The sequence below is a fragment of the Lutra lutra genome, chromosome 11 (genome assembly GCF_902655055.1).
Source record: "Lutra lutra chromosome 11, mLutLut1.2, whole genome shotgun sequence".
Taxonomy (NCBI): Eukaryota; Metazoa; Chordata; class Mammalia; order Carnivora; family Mustelidae; genus Lutra; species Lutra lutra.
Window position 1 is genome coordinate 105,616,437 of NC_062288.1, and position 22,561 is coordinate 105,638,997.

Consider the following 22,561-nt stretch of genomic DNA (forward strand, 5'->3'; position numbering starts at 1 on the left):
GGAATGTCTCCTGATATTTTAAGGAGTTTGAAACTTTGCTTTCTTAATTAACATTTCCATCGTGCTAAAATTCTGAGTGCACTGATTTTTCAGAAGGGCTAATTACCAAGCTCCCAGCAGAAGGTCAGCTGCATATTAAAATATTTCATCTCACAATCCCTGCTGAGCTCAAAGGTGCCCTCGTTCAGCCGGGCCAGCCTCCCAGATGGCGGGAGGCCCCTGGCTGGTGCGACCCCCAGAGTCGGGGGCCTCTGCTGAACCAGGCCCAGCGCTGGGCTCCGATAGGCCCTGTTACCGGAGAGGCTCCCACCTCTTAAGAGCGGTCTGTCTGTACGTGCACAAACCCGACGTGTGAGGTGGGGTAACCAGCACCTCTCCTAGCCACCCCTCCTCCCCGGCTGCAGGCACGGAGCTCCCTGTCGTGTGGCCCATCACAGCCGTGCCGCTCCTGTGAGTCTGGAAGGCTCCGGAACGTTCCGGCTAAACCTGAGCAAAAACAACCCTCCTGAAACACCTCCCTGGCGCCGCTGGGGTAGTTACAGCCGCCACGTATGAAGGCTGGGGTACAGGTGTGTGTGTCTGTACAAGAAGACGGATATGTGGGGTTTATACAGATTTTCAACCTGTCCCAGGAGTTCCCAATCCACGACATAAGTAAGGAGATCAGCTTCTGGTCCAAGGCCCCTGAGCCCTCCCCACTCCGGATGAGTCACCTAAATCCTGGGTGACCAGCTGTCCCAGTTTTTCTGGGATGGGGGGGGATGTCCCAGGTCTTTCAGATGCTTGGTACTAACGCTGGGAGTGTCCCAGACAAACAGGGCTGTCGCTCACCAGGGAACAAGTATCCAGAACAAGGATCCCCCCCCCAGCCCAGGGCTTTGGGTGAGCCCGCAGCCCCTCCACCCCTTCCCCCAGGCACACCCACCCGCCCCGATCTCCGAGCAGCTGCCCGACCTCACATGGGAGCCCGTTCGTGGGCTCTTCCCCACCTGCGGCCACCGTGCCTCAGATCGCCGGGGTTTGCCAGCTCGCACGAGGTCCGGAAGAGCCACTGCTCCTGTTTCATCGCCCAAAGAGGCTCTGGGTCTGTCTGCAGTGAAAGCTGCGTGGGGACGCCACAGAGAGAGCTCGTGTCTGGTGCAGGACGAGGGAAGGACAGCATGAGGCCCCAGGCCACCTGCCCTGCCCCCGCTTGCCCCCCCTCCATGGGCGCACAGCAGGGGGTCTGGCCCAGCCAAGGTCAGGAAGGAAGAGCTCAGACATGTCTAACCAACAGCACAACCGCGTTCGCCCGGGGCACGAAGAACGGGAAGGACATCACCACAGCCTGGAGGAGATTGCTGTTCTGACGGGACACCATCCGTGACATAACCCGAGAAAGTGGTCACACGGTTTTAGAAACGAGTCTCACCTCCGCGTTTTTAAGACACGGGAACATGCTAAGTGATGGCTCCAGGGCAGAGAGTGGACAGTGCCCTTGGCCGCATGCGAGTGGCCTGGTGGCCCACGAATTTGGAGAAGGTGGGGTGAGGGTCGTTGAGGAGGCTTCCTGCACCGGACAGGGCCATCCTGGGCTCTGCAGAGCAGGACACGGACACGTCACTGTGGACTTAGTCTAGGCTCCCCGGCCCCGGAGCTGCCTCCCCTTGGGAGATTTAAATACCCCGAGACGCGTGACCCGAAACACCCGTTGTGCCCTCGCAGTGCCTTCCCTCAGCCTGGGGCTTCCAGGTACAGCCTGTGACTGGTGGCCGAGTCAGGCCGTGTGTGCAGAACACCTACCCCCATGTGGAGAGGAAGGGCAGGGCGGCACCCACGACCCCAGGAGTCCCTCCCGCAAACTGAGGCCATGTCGGCCGCAGAACCAGAGCCCCGTTAGGTCTGTTCATCCCCAGGGAGCAACACGCCAGGGGAGCCGGAAGGTTCTCATCATCTCTGTCCATCTCCAGAAGGTTAGTTGTTTTAATATGAATTACCGAGTGATACAGGGACTCGTCTTCAAACAGAGGCAATAATGGCGGAAAACAAGGTCAGGCTGGAACGGGGGTAGCGTTGAAAGTCAGAGGTGCCGCCTCCTCCGTGCAGGCTTCAGGGACTGGTGGGCTCTAGCCTGGCTCTAGCTACACCCACCTTGTGTGGTAAATACTCGTTTCCAGACCTTCTCCCTGAACACACGACATCCTGTGGGCGTTAGGAGGGTGACCCCTTTGTTCTCTTACCCCTGATTCTCGCTCAGTCCCGGGGCCAGGCTCATTTTTGCTAGTTATTAATTATTATTATTTATCGATTTTCCTATTGTAAAAATAACACAGAATATAGAAAAAATTTCACAAAAAAAGAGAAAAAAATCTTATCATAGTATGATGCACTCAGTGTCCACAGATAATTACGGTAAATATTTTAGTGTGTCTTCATAATCTTGCCTCCCAGAGTAGATGCCCTCCTTATACAATTAACAGTATTCTAGCCCAGCTTCTGTGCCTACTGTCATGCAATTAGCACTTTATATAATTAAATACTTGTACACATAATTTTTTATAGTTATGCAATATTTCATAGAGTGGATTTATAGAAATGTATAGAACCGTTCTCTCGTTGGACATCTAGACTGTTGATAATACTCAGTATTAGAATTGACGCAGTAGAGTATTTTGGGCCTAAAATGTTCTTGATGCACAGTGATGGGGTCAAGAACTCTGAACAGTCTTGGCTCCGCACGTGTAACTATAAGTTGTTTTCCGTGTGCTTCCTCGCCCGTTCTCACGGCATATCCACCAATACTGGGTCTCATCATTTAAGAAAAATATTGGTGATTCTACGATTTAAAATAATCTTTGCTAATCTAATCCAATCCAATAGCATAACTATTTAACTCAGCGTGTATATAATTATACTCATGGTCTATTAAATTGGCATGTATTTAATAGTAAATCGGTAGTTTTCTATAAATTTTCCACAAATTAGTACCCATGCTATCTTTTCTTGTGAATTACCTGGTCTTGGTCCATTCATCTTTTTATTTTTCTTTTTTTTAAGATTCTGTTTGTCAGAGAGAGAGAGAGAGAACAGGAGGATGGGGTTAGGTGGGCAGACAGAGCGAGAGAGGGAAGCAGGCTCCCTGCTGAGCAGGGGAGCCAGTGCGGGGCTCGATCCCAGGGCCCTGAGACCATGACCTGAGCCGAAGGCAGAGGCTCAACCCACTGAGCCCCCAGGTGCCCCGGCTCGTTCATCTCTTACTTTCTTCCACCGTGTAAATACAAGAGGATGGGAGATCAGTGGCGGAGGGGTACGGGCAGCAGAAACGGGGTATGCAGCCCCCCGGCCCCATGGCAGCAGTCTCCTGAGCAGGCGTGGTGGGCTTCCGAGCGGGACACGCTCTTCCTCCCCTGCCCGCCCTCTGGGAAGCCGCTAATGAGCAGTAACAAGCTCGGGAGGGGGAATCCGGGCTTCAGAGACCTCAAATAGTCTACAGACTAGATAAGGAGCCCCTCGGTGCTGAGGGAGGGGCTGCCTCATGTCACCTTGGAGAAGAAGAAAGTTCGAAGACCGGTGGCCCGAGGACATCAGAGGGACCGCGTGTGAATGGGGTGAGCCGGCCTGTCTGGGAGGGTGTTGGCGGCGTCAGCGTGGCCTCACCCCAGACGTCACTGCCTGCGGAGCTCAGGGGTTCCAACCAGCGAGCCCGGAAGAAGGGTCACAAGGAGCCACTCCAGAGGTCACGTGCTGGTGGCCAGAGGTCATTCATGTTTGCCCCACATGCCGAAAGCTCCAGAAACTTGCCGGGGGGGGGGGGGAGGAAGAAGTGAATGTTTCCATCACCTCAGGAATATCGTGGGGCACGCACTTCTTCGGAGCAGGAGACTTTCGGCAGGAAACGAGTTTCCTTCACGAGGAAACTTCTCGTGAAGTACGGTCTGAAAATGTTGATGGGGTGAGAGAGGGAAGACACGGTGTTTGCTACCAGTCAGTGAACTCACTGCTCGTGGGGAGTCTTCCCACATTGGTGTTTCCCTGCAGCCTCGCCTCTGAAAAGACCCGGGGCTCAGTTATTCTTCCTCGGAGAGCTCTCAGGTGTGTTGGTTCTGACGGTCTGGGAGAGGCCGCGAGGCCCAACGCAGGGCTTGCCGCATTCCCGTGCGCATCGCCGTCACGGGAGGGCTTGCTAAGACCCACTGGTCCGGGGCGCAGCCCGAGAGGGAGCATTCCAATGTGTTCCCCGCCACTGTGGTGCTGCTGGCCCTGGGCCATCCTCGGGGAGTCACGAGCATAGTGGATCCAGAAACAGGATGTTCTCATTCTGCCACTCACCAGCAGCATGACCTTGGCCAAAGCGTAGCCGTTCGGAGCCTTTCCAAAGTGTCTGGCCAAGGAGAGGCCGCAGATCACGGACTCAGAGTCCTGCTTCTTCAACCCACATGGTGCACTGACCCACACGTGACGTTCTGAGTCCTGCTTTCCCTCCCCCCAAAAAGGGGAAAATAATCACAATCATACCCATCTCAGAGGATTAAGAAAATTAACATTTGAAAGTGCAGAACAGTGTCTGGCTGACAGGAAGCCCTCATGAGCATGAAATGAAAATAAATACATACAAAGCATCTGTCCGCGCTGGGTGCCGTAGCGAGCCCTCAGCAAACAGCGGTGACTACTTTTGGGATCATCTGTGTGGTTCCGCCAATCAGCAAAGACTTAGCACCAACCAGTCTGCGAGGTTCTGACGTGGCCGTGAACGGAAACACAGCTCGGGTCTCCGCGTTCTTGGGACTTCCATTTTGTGCAGATTCCGTGGAAGAGAGTCCAGTGTCGGGGAGGGAGGGGTAGGCGCTGCACGCAAGCTTCAGAGAGCGGGGTCACCGCCGTCGGCTGTCTGCATGGGGCACGCCACGCAGTGCAGTGGAAGGACACCGTTTCGGGACATTCGGACTCAAGCTAAGCCAAGATTCCGGGAGGCCGAAAGGAGCACGTGAAGGGCACTCAAGGATTGTGCCGCGGTGATATACGGTGTTCTTCGGCTGACTCGGGCTTCTTCAGAAGTGTTCTTGGACGGACACATCAGGGCTTTACCAGTAGATCACGCACCTTATCACCGCTTCTGCTGACTGACCCTCATCTCTACAACTGCGAGCCTTCGAGGTTCGTAGATCTCTGAATTGCGTCAGATGCCGCCTTCGGCAAACTGGAAAACAACCCTCAAAGCTATTCTTCAGAAAATGCAGGCATGAGACATCCTCCCGAGTCCAGAATGCTGATGGTTGCACACGGTACACGAGCTGGTGTCCATTGACTGCCCTAATTTTGTAAATATAAGCATGGATGAGAATGTGCTTGGACCAGGCAAGGTGCTCCTGGAGGACAAAGACTTGTTATTATCCACAATACCCACTCAAGGAAGAGCTTTGCAGAGGAAGAACAGGATTTTTCAGTTATAGGAACAGCATTGCAAGTTACACTAGAATAAACAAAAAAAGAAAGTCTCTTACCTACCAGGGATACACAGGATTGGCATCAGGCATAGCTGTATCCAGGTGCTAGGAGCAAATCCTCAGGTGTGCACCTGTCTCCCTCAACCTATCTTGCTTTCTTGCTTTCCTTTTTCCTGCCACACTAAATCCTTTAAAGATCAGCAGCAAGCTCTGACACCCACAATGACATGTCGTGATGCTTGGGGTTCAACCAGTGGGTTGAGAGGCTAAGGGAATGCCAACCCCCTTGGAGCAGAGACCTGGAATGCCCGGGGCCCGCATGACCTTGTCCAGGGGCTGCCGTGGACCACACAGGGTCATGGTGTGGGCTGTGGTCCTGCTCAAGATGCAAGAGGAAGGAAAGAGCAGGATCCCGTTCAGGGTTGCCCAAGGTTGTTCAGGGTCACCAGGCTGTTTTCACGGTAAGGATGAGTGCTGCTCATCTCCTCTGCAGCCTGAGACACGAATCGCTCCAGACCAAGGGCATGTGGTCCCTTCCGCCCGGACTGTCTGTGCCCCCCATCTCAGGTGGGATCATGGTTTCTGACCTGAGCCGCTCCACGGATCCCCGGTGGACACCAGCCTCCACCCCCTTGAGTGTGAGGAGACGCTCAAACTGCCTCTCCTCTAAGCCATGTCCAGCCAGTATCACACCTGGGAATTCGCCCGCATGGTGGCGTCCCCATGGCCAGCACGCGGCCCATGCCACCATCGTCCCTCGGCAGGAGTGCCCCACTGGGGTCCCTTGTCCACTCGTTGTGCCCTGCTCCTACACGGCAGCGGGTGGTCACGGAGAGCACAGGACACACAGCCCCACGTTTACGGCGGCTGACAACTGCAGTGACCACAGGAGCCCTCCGGGCCCCTGTCCTCAGAAGAAAGCACACAGGCATTAGCGCAGATGGCATGACCTGCCTCGGCTCTCCCTGCGTCTTCTCCACCACGCCCTCCGCACACTCACTTGACTGCCAGCCGCCTGCCTTCCGCCCCGGGTGCCTCCACGCGCCTCTGCCTCCTGCAGGGCTCTGTCCCTCCTCCACTGGGCCTGCCTCCACTTTCCCTTCCCTTGCCCACTCCCACGCCATCCTCAGAGGCCACCACTGCCCAGGCTGCCTCGGGTGCCGTGCTCCCTCCCGCCAGCACTTCCCTGCCAGGGGGCGTTTCAGGAAGCCCCCCCCCCCCGAGACCTTCCTGGGTGGTCCCGGAGCCTCAGAGACCCTCGGCCACGAGGGGGCTGTACGCGGTGATCGCACACGTATTCCTCAGGGAGAATGCTGGCTGCTGCGTCCGGCCGGGCCGCCGCTCCGTGTTCCCGGGTCTGTAAGCAGCATCACATGCGTTTAGCGAACCGTAAAGTCTTTGCTCCTGTGGGGAGGCCAGCAGCGTCACGGTGGACGCCGAACGTGAGGGTTGAGTAAATGCCCAGGAACATAATGTGTTTGGAGACTTCTTCCTCGGCTTGGGAAAAAAACAGCGCATCTGGACTCTCCAGGTTAACATGGGTGTCCAGCGGTGAGAGGACGCAGGGAGATTTTCTGGGTGGGTGACTACGAAAGGAAGGGTCTCCTCGAGCTTGAAGGCTGCCTGCTGGGCGGGTCGTCAGTGTGGCGTTCCTGGTCTCCTCTTGGTCTGGGTTGGCGTTTGGAAAGGATGAGGCAGCGCAAATCCCTTCTGGTAAGAAAGATAGTTTTAGATTATCCGTCAGAGTTTTCCTTTCTTGGCCCTGGAGTCTGCCTGCAGGATTAAAACCTTTTTAACTTGCTGGAGTGGGCGTGGGCTGTGATGGGGGACCCTGAGTTTTGTGGGACAGCGTGCGGGAGCGGCAGGGAGGACTCTGTTGGCGGAGTGGTCCGGGGTCGTCTGCAGTGACAATCAGGTGGGCTGCGACGCGTGTTCTGCTGATCGCGTGTTCCCTTTAAACCTGCTTTAGGGCCTTCAGGGTTTCCTGCCGTGGATTATCTCCGACAGGTGTGGCGGGTGTGGCTGGCTGTGTTTCGAGGGTGGGACCAGTTAAGTGATTTTTGTCACGACCTGCGCTGTCTCGGCGAGAACCAGCGTAAGAACCAAGGGCTCTGAGTTTCGGGCTGGTGGAGGTCCTGGAGACGTGAACCGTCTGCCCAGGTAGACGGAGTTGTAGTCGCTGCCCAGACGCAATGTGGCCTCGCCCAGCACGTGGCTGGCGCCCAGCCTGGCTCATCGGAGCCACTCAAGTGGGAGGGGGGTGGGCTTGATGGGGACATCCCCAAACTGGGCAAGAAAGCCCCGGGATCTTAAGGCCCCTCGTTGCTGAGCATCCTGGGAATCCCCCTCCACCCGTCCGTTCTCCAGATGGGGTTCTAAACGAGGATAACAGACGGCCCCTTCCTTGCCCGAGTGAGCAGAGGCATAGCCAAATTACAAGTAATAAGAGAGCAAAACAGAGCAAGGAAAGAATTAATGTATGGGTCAGTCTAGAGGTCAGTTCCTGACCTTGAGCTCTGAGTGGTGGGAGAATGGCTCCGCCTGCTGCGGGGAGACGTGGGGACTGCCCGTGAGCACGCGTGGGCACGTGTGTGTTACTACCCTCTAGTTCAGAGGCAGCGTCTTCCCGCCGTCATCAATCTCTCCGCGCGGGGTTTGGAAGGCCCAGCGGCCCCCTGTCTCCAGCAGTCTTCCTCTCTTTTCATGAGCTTTGCTGGCTGCCTTCTGTAAATGTCCTGTCATATCAGTCTCTGTTCCCCTCAGAAGAGCACACGGCATTCTTAGCCCTATTGGGCAAGCAATGTCCGGGCTTCGATGGTTTGATAACCAACACCGTCCCTCCATGATAAGATCTCTTTTCCTTATTCCTGAGTACAAACGCTTCTGTATCTTCTCGGTCTTTGTGTGGGTCTTTGATGGACCCGCTCATGTCCTTGACCCGTTCTTTTAGCTGCACAGTGAACGTGGTTCATGCTTTCCGCTCAGGAATTTATTCTAGTGACACTGGAGACGCAGGCAGATTCTGGACGAAGATGCAGCCATAGCATTTTTATTGTGGTAAAAACAGAATCGAGTCAAAAATAGGAATGTAATTAAAATCTCTAAAGAGACGTGTCCCAGCGATGCTTTGTGACGTCGAAAAGCATCTTTGACATAAATCTTACATTGGTGTAAGCCTCTCCTCATGCAGCCATGTGCGTGTCGGTGAGGAGAGGCAGGCACGGGGAGGGCAGCGGCTGGGAGGACAGACCCCAGCACAGCCTCCCGGGAGGCCCGGGACACGGGCAGGCAGCAGGGGAAACTGTCTCCGGTGAGGAGAGAGAAGGTCCTGAGGAGGGACACCTGGAAGCCCCAGAAAGGGCAGTGCTTCCCGAAGGGGCGTCAGCATCGCAGGGTGCAGAACGTGGGGACTGTCTCCTGTCCCCAGCAGGTACCCTGGTGCCCGGAGACCACACGGGAAGAGGACAGAACGATCTGATTCCTTTGGGGGAACCTGAGCACATGTTTTTTAAAGCCTTCTGGAAGAGAAAATCGAGGCCAAGCTCTGTGCCTGGGCTCACAGGGCCTTGGGGTGATGACGGTGTTGTAGGCTCCGCAGCCTTTCCACTGACGCCACTCGAGCGGCCTCGGGTCCCAGGGCAGCTGTCAGGTGCGGAATCTGGGCAGACACCGCGGGCACCGTCATCCTGAGATAGAGGTGAGCAGCCCCTTGACTGAACGGATTCTAGAACCACAGCTGGTAGGACCTGGGAGCTAGCCGGGCCTCGGGGCCAGCGTGGCCCCACAGTCACGCAGCCCCAGACCCAGGCCCACCTGAGTACAGCCGGGCACGGAGGCCGCCGGTGAGGGCTGCTGTGTCAGCCGGAAGATCCTAACGACGGCGACACTGTGACATCACCCTGGGCGTTCCTGTTCTTCTGCGTGAGAGAGAAGCGGCCAGAGGGACGGCGAGGACTCACAGTGGCTCAGACACTCGTCCCTGGTCTCAGGTTCATGGCTGGTTAGAAATGACACCATTTGCTTATTTAACAAATCGCTATAAAGAGGCGGCATGCCGTGGCACAGACCGTCTGAGTCCCCGAGTTCCTGCCTCCCCTCGGGGTGTGGGTCCCCATGGGTCCTGGCTTGAGCCCCCACTGCACCGCCGGCCAGCGAGCTGTAGGTCAAGCTCCTCAACCTCCCTGTGCTCGTGTCTTCCTCCTTGAAACAAGGCTGCGGCGGATCCACAGTGTCACGTGAAAACGAATGTTCATCAAGTATATGAAAATGCATGGTCGACGTGTGCCAACAAAATAACCCGAAATGGACCAAAGGCCCGAATGTAAGTGCTAAAACTACGCGAGCCGTAGGGTAAACCGTGGGGGAAAACATCATGACCTTGGACTTGGCCATTCTTAGATGTGACCTTGGACTTGGCCATTCTTAGATGTGACATGAAAAGCACAAGAGGAAAAAAGAAAAAAATTCTGTAAGTCGGACTTGAGCAGAATTAGAAGCTAGTCTGGCTCCGGTGTCCCCTCCCCCTGAAACCTCTCCTGATCCCTCCCAATGGAACGGGTTTTTATAGTGATGACGCGACAACAGCAGACACGCCCTCGAGCCGGCACTGGTGCGGGCGCTGCTCTACGCGCTCCCATCGTCCGTTCGCTGTTCACACCCACCCGTGTCAGCTTCTGCTGCAGTCTCCAGTGACGGGAAGAAAACGAGCCCGGGTCACATTGTGCATGCTCTGTGCCCCCACGGCCTGTGGCGCGGAGCTCTGTGCCCCGAGCTGGTACAGTCTCAACCCCCGTTTGCAGATGTGAGCCCCTGGGTCTGCCTCTCCCCTGGCAGGTCCCCCTGTGTCGTCGGACCACCATGACTCCTGCAGGGGAGGGAGAGCAAGGGAGACGGTCAGGCCTGTGTCCTGGAGTCTGGAGGGCCTTGAACTCTGGACCAGACATTTAAACTCTGTCCCATGCCCCAGAAAAGCTGCTGCAGGTTTCCAGGAACAGTGCTTTAGGAAACAGGATCGGGACTGGGATGTGTGAGATGCATGGAGGGAGGGAAGCAGGGACACCTGCGCCCTGTGGGGACCCCGGGGGGATCAGCCCCAGCAGGGTAAGGGAGAAGCCGCTGCAGGAGGGGAGCTAAAGTCTTTGCACCTCGGGGGGCGAGGCGGGGACCAGAGTGGCCGCTCACGGGGAAGGCATTGAGGTGCTCCCAGGGCGCTGGGAACCGTGGTGACGGCCTGTGTGCCGAGCAGGGCTGGAGAGTGGAGGACTCCGCCGCTGGCCCCAGTGCCTGTCCTGCCCCTGTGGCACCCATCCCCAGGTACAAAGCTGCGCACAGCCCCTCTGTCTTCAACCCCCGGAGCTCCACCGGCAGGTCTGGAGGAAAACGGAAAACGTCTCCCGAGCAAAGCACACTCTTCCTTACAACGTGTTTCTTTTCATTTTCCTTCCATTAAAAATAAAACAAGGTGATAAAAGATTTAATGTCTATCATAGCACATTTTACTCACTCAAAATATTAATTGGCTGTGGTCTGATTTGATTCAGAAATTTATTATAGGCTTAGAATACATAAAAGAGGTTAAAATTTAGTAATAACATCTTCCCCTTAGGCAAACTCACGAGAACAGCCACTGAAGTTAAATCAGGATGTATACGTGTGTCGGGGAGTCTCCCGGCTCCGTCCCGGTTGGAGTGAATCCCGGAAGCGCCAGGCGTCCTGAGCAGAAATCTGATGCTTGGCGCTTTCAGATCTGCCATCCGTGAGAGCCATCTGGGGAAACTGCCTTTTTTGCGTTTTCAATTAAAAAAAAAGTTAAGGGGCGCCTGGGTGGCTCAGTGGGTTAAGCCGCTGCCTTCGGCTCAGGTCATGATCTCAGGGTCCTGGGATCGAGCCCCGCATCGGGCTCTCTGCTCATCGGGGAGCCTGCTTCCTCCTCTCTCTGCCTGCCTCTCTGCCTACTTGTCATCTCTCTCTCTGTAAAATAAATAAAATCTTTAAAAAAAAAAAAGTTAATATTTCCACCTTTTCCCCTCTCTGTGGTCTCTTAAAAGACACTGACAGTGTTTTTTATACTCTTTTAAAAGAAAAACACCTGGTTTGAGTCCTGTGCCCGGTCCACGTGGCTCAGATTCCGTGGACGTGGCCCCGTGGACACGGAAGACAGGGAGCAGGTGTGGAAACTCAGGGCCCAGCAGGTGTGCGCCTCCGAGGGCACGGACACTCTGCCGGCTCCTACTCACAGAGCTTCAGGAGACATTGGGTTTTCCCTGGGCCACAGCTTTGCCCATTTCGCGGTACTCTGGAATCACGTGGGGCCTTTCTTTAAAATTCTGATTTCTGGCTCTCACCCCTCGATACTGATCATGGGGCTGGGCTGGGGACCAGGCAGTGGGGTTTTTAAGGGCTCCCCGGATCCTGCTAGTGACCAGCATTGGAGAACCACTGACCGAGCCATCCTCGTCCTCCATGAGTGGGTCACCGCCACCCAGCAGCTCAGGAGCACCTCTGCCTCGCGTCAGCCCTTCACCCAGACCGGGGTTCACTCAGCGCGGTCAGCGGCCCCTCCCGCCTGGTCTCCCCAGCACCCCTCGTGAGATGACCGGGCCGGCCACATGGTCCCCCGCTCACGACCCTGCTGCCTTCTCATTGCCAGAAGACTCATCCAACCAGGTTGCCCCTGCTGCTGGTGGGGTTCCACGAGGGGGACAGACCCTGTGGGAGCCGGCACCTGCCATTCCCTGTCCCCTCACCCTCCACCCGCGCCGACATCCCGCACCCACGCCGGCTCAGCTCTCCTCCTGTGCTGTTTCTTCTGTGCACTGAGCTTCTCGGCCCACCTCCGTCCTACTCTTCGCCGCGCCCTCAGCACAAACAGCACTTTCTCAAAACCCCGTCGCCTGGCGGGGCATGGGGGACCCTGGAGGACCTCACGCTGAGCGAAATAAGCCAGTCTCAGAAGGACAGACATTGCGTGATTCCATTTACACGGGATGCTTTGAGTCACCAGCTTCGTGGAGACCGATGGCAGACGGGGGCGTCGGGGCTGCGGGGCGAGAGCATCAGCGTTCGTGGGGACCGAGTCTCTGCTGGGGATGACGGGAAGGTTCTGCAAACAGTGACATGACGGTGGCACAATCGTGTGAATGCGCGATGCCACCAAATTATACACTAAACCGTGGTCACGGTGGCAAATTTTGTGTCGTGTGTGTTTTTCCACAGTAAGAATTTCCATCGTGTTCTCAGTGAATCGTTGACCTAAGTTAGGGAATCCTGTTACGTGTTCCCGGAGCCCCCCTCCCCCCATCAGAACGTTCTCCTGGTAAAGTTTGTCTCCTTTACTGGATTGTAAGTGGAATGAAAGCCCGTTCTGTGTCCCACCCCATTAAACACGGCACCTCTGGTGAGGGGCACAGGGGGGTACCCCTTGTTAACTGTAGTGACTACTGAATGAGTAAATGCCAGGTTTCCGGGGTTTGAGCCCGGAACCGCCAGGAACAGCACAATAGTGGGAACAGATGACGCGGTTTGGTGGGGAAGCCCCTAAAGGATGAGACCACGGATTGTCCCATCCTGGGAGATGAGTGCGTGGGGCGAACCGTGGGAAGGGGAGACTCTGAGTAACGGGAAATGTGGGGCCCCGTGTGTGAGCCCCAGAGGATCCCTGTGCCGCCCTTGTTCTAGCAGGGAAACGCACCAGGCGGAAGCAAAGCACGTCACTGGCTTCAGATTTCTAAAGAGCACCCTGTTCACAACCACATCCTGGGCTAACACTGTTTTCTCTCCTCCTGATTAGATATTCATCTTCGAAAACAATATCTACTACTGTGCGCACGTCGGAAAGCAGGCCATCCGAGTGGTGTCGACCGGGAAGGAAGGCGTGATTTACAACGGACTCAGCGACTGGCTCTATGAAGGTGAGCCGCGTGCGGGGCCGGACGGGGCTGGGGGCCTGCTACCTGACCGGCAGTGCTGGCCGTTTTCTTGGACTTCAGCCCAGTTTAATCTCCAGTTTCTTAAGGTTCTGCTGGATTACAAAGATGCCGTTGGAGTTCAGGGAACATCAGGCCGTCAGTGGAGCCCTCACTTGGTGGCCAGGTGTGCAGAGGTTTCTAGAACTCGAGGTCCTGGGGGAAGGGGCAGCAGGTGCTGTCCTGGGAGGTTTGCACATGCAGAGCTTTCTCGAGCCCCTCCCCAGGAGGTAGGGTGCCTTGTTTTGCGGGGGGTGGAAGCGAGAGCTGGAGAAGAAAGGAGGGGCAAAGCTTTCCAAAGAAGCCAGTCTGGGTGATCGGCGGTTGCGAGGACGTCTGCGTAGTGGGTGTTTTCTCCGGCTGGCTTCCCTCTGGAACCAGTTCTCCCCCTGAATGCATTATTGAATAACTAAAACGTGAGCGGGAGGCTCTCTTCTTAAACATTTATGATCCGTCTCCGTGCTGATGAGAATCCCGTCGTCACGGCAACACTCCTCACCGGTCGCCATCGCGTTCCGGTCACTGTTCTGGGCGCTTTCCTACCTGCTGCCTCTCTCAGCCGTCTGTCCGTCTGAGTCAGCTCTGAAGGGCACTGTAGACGGGGGCTTAAACAAGCCTTTATTCCTCCCGGTTCTGGGGCCACATGTCCAGGATCAGGGTGCTGGCCGAGCCCGTGTCTGTCAACCCACTGCTCGGCTCACAGACGGTGTCCTCTCACTGTGCCTGCCCGTGGCGGAGGCGGGAGACAGATCTGGTCTCCTCGTCCCCTCATCAGGGCACCAGGCCCGTCATGGGGCATCCCCCGCTCGTGATCTCATCCCCTCTCAAAGACCCCACCCCACCCGGGACTCAGGCTTCAAGGTGAATTCTGGGGGTTGCTGACATTCAGCCCAGCTTGGCCCCACGACCGCGGTGTGACCGCACCCCACATGGGGCAAGAGAAGCTCAGGTGATCGGCCAAGTTCACACAAGGTTAAGGCACGTGCGCTGGGGGGTATCACTGGTCGAGTCCGGGGCAAGTCCTTTCTACAAATGCAGGTGGGGAGGATCTTTCTGTGCCGGTGCTGGGCCGACAAGCAGCCTGTTCTCCTGAGTCTACCTGCCTGAGGCCACATGGCCACGGGGACGGTTCCCCATGCCAGGCTGGGTCAAGGAACGATCAAGCCCAGAAAACACCGTTTTTCCTCAGTGCTGTGCATTCCTCAAGCTGGGACTGCACTGCGAGGCTATGTGCGCCAGCGGGCCTAGATCAGAGAGACGGGGAAGCTTAGTACCAGTTACCATCCGCATCTCACGGAGGTCTCCGAGGCAGAAAGTTCTCCGAATCAATTTCTTGTGTCCGTTGTACACGATCAAATGCACCATCCTCGGGACACAGTTCGATATACTGATGGACCGTATGTACTCTGCATCCCAAGCACGACATCACGCATCCCATCGTCCCAAAAAGCTCCTCTGTGCCCTTCCCGTTCCACCCCCGACCCAAGTCTCCTTCCTGATGCCAGGACCGTCCTGATGTCGTAGGGCCTGTTTCCCAGCAGACGTGCAACACGGGTGCCCACCAGGGTGGTTCTCTCCGGGCCAGTCACCCCTCCAGGGGCTTTATTCTAATGTGAGGCTGGCAAGGCTCCGAGCACTTAGGATTCCAGGTTCTGAGTTGCTTTCCGGGCCCTGGGAGAATCGACCTGAAGATTTTATGGCCCATATTGTCCTGGGCCCCACCTGAGGGTATCAACTGGCATGAAAAGGTAACTGGCCAGTGTCCACTCTGGTCATGCGCACAGCCAGCCCTGTACGTGGTTGGCCCCACGTTCCAGAACGTTCTGCACAGTAGCAACCCGAAGCCCCCCCTAAACAAGAAAAGATCCTAGAAGCCTGGCTGTAAGAGCTTAGACAGCTCTGGGACTAATCTCCATTAAAGAAAAAAGAAACCCATAACCAGAAGGTTTAAAATATCTTTTTTAGTATCTTCCTAATAAAATAAAAAGCTCATTGCCCAGCAATTCAAGTTAAGCTTTTGCTTCAGCAAATCCAGTGAAAGGAAATTTTTCTTCCAGGCATTTATACACAATCATGTTGGCGTGATAACAGAGCCCCAAATATCTCAAATCTGTCACAGCTGATGTGGCAGCGTCATCTGCTTAGTGGTGGTCCCTGGAAGGTTCTAGACCCCCAGGCTTGGGTTTCTCAAGCTGGGGGCCTGAGAGCCCAGAGGAATCGTGGTTCCTATCTGAGTAACGGGTAGACTTTGAAGGTGGTTTTCTGACCTGTGACTTAACTGTTTAACTTCCAGATACTTCTAAAAAAGAAAAAAAAAAAAGATTGAGAAAAATATGGGGGCTGGGGAGCACGCTGACAGAGTTTGCAGAGGGCCACTTGGAGAGGTGAGCTCCGGGGAGACCCGAGGCTGGATCAGGGGAGCCGCCGTGCCGTCCCCGGGCTTGGAATCGCGAATGCATCATTGATTTGCTTTGTTTCCCCAAAGGGGTCTTCAGCGCGCTGGACATTTGGGAATGCCGGCGGCTGAGGGCGAGAAGGGGCGGGAGACGTGGGGGCTGCCGGGACCCTGAGCTCCTTGAACAGACGTGTGCGCCCACCCGTGCGAGAATCCGTCCGGCTGACCAAAGCTGGAAACTCAGCGCCACGTGCCTCCCCCATTCGCGGGAGTCCTTGGCTCGTGGCGGCCACAGACTGATTCTGATAAGTAAAGCGCGACCTCGGTTTTATCATTCTGGGCAAACGTCATGCAGTGACACCGAATTCTGACTTGAGTATAAGATTTAAAACTGCTTCTAGTGCCCCACAACTGTGTTAAGGTTTACTGAGGTCGGCTACCCAGAAGGGAAAAGGATGATGTTCCTGGGTTTTTTGTGGGTTTTTTTGAGAACTCCGATCCAGGGTCAAGAACTCACACGCTGAGGCAGGTTCATCTTATGTTCATGACGTCTCCGTCTCCCCCATCGCCGCTGTGCACGTGGGGCGTGCGGGTCCAGCACAGGTTTTCTAAGGAGACTTGAAGTCGTTCCGTGTTTCAGCCGTGAGACCACCATTCCTCTGCCGTCCCAGCCGTCACGCGCATGCTCCCAGATAAAAACCGTTACTCACGGACATGCCGGTATCATGAAATGACTTGTAACTTGGGGGGAAGTGGGAGGGGTTGGGGTCACTTGAAAGCCAGGTCTTGCCCCACATAGAGAAGCCCTGATCTCCTCAAGTCCTCTGAGATGCAGGTGGGTGCAAGAGGGACAGTGAACTTGGGGCACAGCCTGGAATCATCGGGCCGGGATGATGGGCAGAGCCAAGAAAGTGGCCTGAAGGGTATTTACGTAACACGTGGCTTGGCACAGATGTGATCCCACGGCTGGATTTTAACCTGAACGTGCCCAGAGTTTAAAGGTACGTGGAGGATGTGGCCCAACCCGAGGACCGTGCGTGGCCAGACAGCCTTGTCCCAGGGGAGTCAGCAGGAACAATGCTTAGTAGAGCCCTCAGCTAGCTTCCCTGTGTGCATAACTCGAGCATGGTTTTATGATCGTCCAGTCAGGGGCACCCGGGTGACAGTGCCCGTATTTCGGGAAGAGTCCATGCAGACCGCGATGCCTTCTGCTGTGCCCATGCCTGGTGCCCACTGTGGCCCCTGTCCTTCCTTTTCCTAGAGCCCCCAGTGCTCCTCCCCAGGGCCAGGGCCCTCATGGCACTCTGCCCTCTGGCCACCCACCCTGGACCCCCAGATCCATGTCCACCGGGCCCTGGGCTGACTGGGCCCCCCTGGGAGCTGGGGTGGAGGAGGAGAGATGTGGCAAGGCTGGCCAGCGAGGCCCCTTGCCCACAGCTGCTGTGGATGGAGGTGTGTCAGCACACCCCAAGTTCGAGCTCAGAAGGTTCTAGAAGCACTGTTTTCACTGTGGGCAGGCTGCTGTAGAGTTCTGCTAGGCTGGCTTGTCCTGCGCAGCCCACATACATCAAAGTGTGGTCCCGTGTCCTCATATGCCGGGTTCAGCCTTCCGTCCGGAGCCTGCGACGCTGGGACAAGACTCGGGCCTGTGGTTCCTGACACTGTCTGCTGCAGCATCTCGTCCGGGGTCGGCACAGGGGACCTGGTAGTGTTTTGTCCCAGCCAGGTGCTCTGAGAGACATCTGCAGAAGGTCAGGGGGCCCAGCGGATAGATCAGTTACCTCCTGATTCGAGGCTTTGGGGTGACTCCATGCCTTACCGTCTGATCCGCCAAAGGCTGTTGCTGGGGAAAGGCTTCCATGGGATAAGACGTCACCATGGTGAAGGCCTTTGCAGATCTGTGGGTTGACCCGACGCACCTTCCACGGGGGGACGGCTCTTCCCTGTTCATCCGCGTCACATGGAACTTTCTCCTTCGCCCGAGATCGAAACAAAGCTCTCAAGCCCTGTTTTCCATGGAACACACTTACTGACTTGTGTTTAAGGTCATGGCTTGTTAAGTATGGGGAGCCATGTCCGCTTTAATGCACGTCGATGTTTGGTGTGTGTCCAGTGCCCGCTCAGCCGGGGTCACAAGCAGACTGAGCCCCCTGGGACTCCGGTGACAGTCCGGCTTCTGGGGCACAGCCCGAGCCTGGCACCGTGGGAGGGACCTGGGGGGTGTATCGCACAACATCATTTCACCGGTGAGAACGAGCTTCCCACACCTCTGAAGCCGTTCTTGAAACTTCCCAACAGACACGCAGATGACGAGGGTCTGCAGGGCGTGTGGACTCATGGTGGCTGCAGATTTCCGGCGACTCCTCTTGTGTTAACTGTCTCTGACGTACCCGGTCAGGGCAGTCCAGCTGCTCAGAAACTGCCCTGGGAGTGGACGGAAGTGAGTGATGCACCCGTCGTACGTCATTCCAACTGGACAGAGAGTTTTAACCTACGTGATGTGGCCCGTCGTGGATGGACTTGGAATTGTGTACACGTCTGCGCGTTATTCAAACCGTAGATGCGTGCTTCTTTGGACTTTGTGTCGGTTACGTCTCTGATTGGCAGGATGGGAAATCTTCGGTCAGACCAAGAAATCTCGGCCGGCACGTGGCCAGAGGCTTGGGATGGGCTTGACGGAGCTGCCCTGGGAGGATGGCACAGCTGTGGCTGGACGTGAGCTACACCACTTGGAAGCTCGTGACCTCGGATGAGGGTTTCACTCTGCGGGTCTCTGTTTCCTCATCTGCAAAACAAGGGTGGTAGCAATCCATGCTCCCTAAGGCCGTGAAGGAAATTAAAGAAGCTAATGTGGTTCTTAGCACAGCTCCCGGCGCAGAGGAGCGCCCCTATTAAACCTCCCGTCACTGGACCTGGTAGTTTCCCCAAACCGGAAACACAGCAGACGTCAAGGCCACATGCTTACCTAGAATCGCCAGGAGTCGGGAGCATGAATGTGTAGTTCATCCTTCCCCAGCATCAGTTCTGAAACCCATTAAACTCTATCCACTCCCATCATCGCCTACGGTATCTTTACATAGGAAGTGCGTTTTTTGAGTTCTAGATCCGCCTGGAAGGGTGTGCGCAGAGGCACGAATATCTCTTTGGCAGCGTTCCCTGTGCCTTGAGCTGCACCGAGCTGGACGCCACCCCCCCCTCCTTACTGGCACCCGCCACAGACACAGCTGTGTCCTTTATCAGCACCACAGTCTTGTGACTCGGTAAAAAAAAAAAAATCCCATTTCGTGAGTGCTTGTAGAAATGTAATCCACATCTGGGAAAGCCACGGACCTGTGACGCACCATAGGACAGAGCAAGGGTGGTCACTCCGAGCAGTAAGCTAAACGCTCTCGGTATTTAATGTAACTAAAATGAGCATTTTTCCTGCCTTGCCCCGGGGTCCAGCTCCATAAAGCATCGATGACTCTGGCTTGGGTAGCATCTAGATGTCCCTGTGGAGACAGAGAAAACCTACAGCTGCTCACCCCTCATTCAGCTCTGATATCGACACGGGGACGCTCCTTCCTTCTACACTGTCCTCATCCACAGAGGGACACCTTCTGGTTTCCAGACTCTGGACAGTGGTCCACGGCAAGGGATGAAGGTGTCAGATGCATGGTTGCGGGGACGAAGACGGCCAATGTAGATGTGACTGGTTGTCAAGGGCGTGCTGGCCCACGGGGCTGATCTAGGTGTGTCTGTGCCCACTGGCTTCCTGTGCCTCTCAGATCCCACCAGACCATCCTGCCGGCATGTCTCCCACACACGCCGTTCTGATCTGTCCTCGTGGTGCTGCCTCAGCTCCAAACTTAGACCCAGACATTCTAGAAACTGCTCTGAGGAGGTCAGTGTCCCACGGAAGCCAGCTTGGTCTCCCTCCCTTCAGTGTCGTCAGGGTCTCCGTGGCCACAGTTGTCCAGCAAATGTAACAACCTCGTTATCAAAAAGCAACAATCACTGTGAACCCCGGTTTAACAATGTTCCACCGTTTATCCCCAAAGATGAAGGCTGACACCGGGAAGCGGGCGACCCTCTGACCAGGACCTGAAGGCTGCGGGGTTCCAGCCGCCCAGACCCAGACTGTCATCTTGTTAAAGCAAGCCAGGGTTACCCACTGGAGGAGTGGGACCAGGAACGTCTCCCTGCCTCCTGTATACCCTGCCACACGAACAAACACCTCGATCCTCCACACGCAGCCCTGTGAAGAAAACACGACCCCAGTCTGGGTCACAGCCATGGAAACTGGCCTTACCCACGGTCAGTGAGTCCTCTGTGGTCACTCAGTGGTCAGTGGTTCCAGACCCAACCCCCTAACCACCTGCCTCTCGTGGCACTTTCTACACTTCCTTGTTTGCAAATAGGCTGGAGTCGCTGCTTGGGTTCTGAGCAGACCGTCACCATGGCGTAGCCCACTCTTGGCAGGGGCCTGTCATGCAGTGGGGCTGCCCGTGGCTGCTGAGGTCTCAGATACGGCGAGCATCGGACGCCCGTGCACCCGGAATGGACGGTGTCTACCACGGAGAGAACAAAGGTGCTGTTGTCACGGAAAGGTCGGACCCACACCCCCCAAAGCACAGCGTCTCCAGAGCCCACAGCAGAACAAGGGGACACCATGGCCGTGCAGCCCCGTTGGGGACTTCTCCCGAGAGACGGGGATGTCCTCGTCCGTGACCTCCCTCTTCTGGTCCCCTTGATCCCTGTACAGATTGTCACTTCCCTCCTGATCACTGCGGTGACCGGTCATCTTGGGGTTTAATCAATGTCATCTCTGAACTCCTTCTGTACCCGGAGCGCACAAGCCGGGAGTTTCCATCTAAACTACACGGTGGACAGTCCGGTGGTGGGACTGGGGAGTTGTCCAGGTCGATCTTCTGCTTATCCGGCCGAGGTCAAGGTGAAGCAGCAGGACATGCTGAAGAGGGACCCGACTCTGCATCTGGAATCTCTGGCTGGAGGCCGTGGCATCTGGGAGGGCAGCCAGGGACCCTGTGAGGCAAACACAGCTTCGGTGTGGGGAAATGAGAGATTTGATCCAGAGTCTGCCCTGCAGTCAGTGTAAAGACGGAGCTCGCGACTGACGCTGGGCAGCCCAGCATTCCCCTTCCCAAATGTAAGTCCCATCTGATGAGGCAGGAAGGAGCCAGGATTAATGTGGTCTCTGCGAATAGCAAAACACAATCAAAGCAAACCAATCACCACCTCCATAATTCAAAGCAATAAAGAGGCTCTCTCGCCGTGATCACACGTGCCCCCGAGATCAGGGTCTGAGTAGGGTGGGGGCCCTGCTCCCCGTGGTCACCATGGTCCCAGGCTGCTGGGGCTGCCCTCGTCCCAGGCCTGGAAACGACACCAGTGGGCGCTTCTGTTCACAGTTTATTGCCCATAACTCACGAGCAGGGCCCAGGAAGTGCCATGCCAGCCTCCGTGCCCAGCGGGGAGAACCAGAGAACACGAAGAAGTGGCATTTAAAACTCCTCGTCTGGGCTGCACGCTTGCGAACCGCAGACCTCAGATCCGGAGCCCAGAGCAGAAGAGGAATTCACAGGGATGCTGGGATCTCTCGGAATCCGTGAGAAGGTTAGAGGATCAGCTTCAGAAAGCAGCCGGAGGACAGCAGCAGCCAGGGGGATCCCACGGGCCCAGTCGGGTTAGAGTGGACGCTGGGAGGCGAGGGATACGGGAGGAGGACAGGACAGGATGTCGGCGCGTTACTAAAAATAGAAATGCCATGTTCCTCGCCTTGGACCATCCATAAACCACTGAGGCAGGATGGTCTAAGAAACAGCTAGGATCTACAGATTTTTACCACTACTCACCGTACTGCCTGCCTAATGGCTGGTAGCTGAGGGGAACAATCAGAACCACCATCGCGTGTGACTGCTTCCACAGGAAGGTTGACAAGGGTCGCATGCCGCCTCGAGGTCAGCTCCCCTCCTCCTGCTGTCTCTGGGGAGCCCGAAAATGAGTGCACGTGCTTCCCCGTGAGCAGACAGGTTCCCGGGGGCAGAAGCTCAGTCTTCATTTGAAAAGGGAGCAAAGGCTCTGTTTGTGTCAGAGCAAGACGACTGACGGTTTTAGTTCAACAGGAAGACGTGATCTGGTTGGCTTGTGAAATCAGAAATAAGAGAAGTCCAAAGGGGGACATTCTCTCCAAGTATGAGAAGAATTCCCACTGGTCTTGAGAAGTTTTGCTGACAATTACCTAATCCTGAGGGATTTGGTTAGGTAATTTATGATGTTCGAGGGTTATATTAAGATAAGCCCATCTCCATCCTTTTGTTACAGAAGCTTAATGAGATTTGAGTGTTTGTGGCTAAAATCCTTGATGCCCTCTGCAGCTCCCATTCCTTTTAGTCTTTCTGTGTTCTTACATCACTGGGACATTAAACCATTTACCCTAACATTGAGAGTTTTGTCAACAATTCTAGGAAAACTCAAGTTGCCAGTGCTTGAAGGAAGACCAGTCTCTGCCACCTGTACCTGAAACCGCTTCATCTGAGACCCACACGCACCGTCCAAGCCTTCGCGTTTAGTCATCAGACCTGTTTCCTGACCTGTCTGGGCCTGAGTTTCTTTTCCCTTTTGCGAAAACGCTGCTGGGATGAACTAGAAAACTCCAAACTCCTCTCCCCCACTAACATTGTCATGTTTAAGTATCAGTGCTGAAACACATAAGATGACGTGAACTCTCTATTCAAGCCGGGTGACCTCACGTGAACTATTTACCTGCCCTCACGTGC

General features: G+C 55.7%; 1 protein-coding gene across 1 annotated transcript in view; it reads left to right on the top strand.

Moving 5' to 3' along the window:
- Positions 1-22,561, top strand: part of DPP6 (dipeptidyl peptidase like 6) — a 650,194-nt gene that overhangs the window by 520,833 nt on the left and 106,800 nt on the right. Inside the window, 1 exon segment of the mRNA XM_047695453.1 lies at positions 13,213-13,333. Coding sequence (XP_047551409.1) covers positions 13,213-13,333 — 121 coding nt within the window.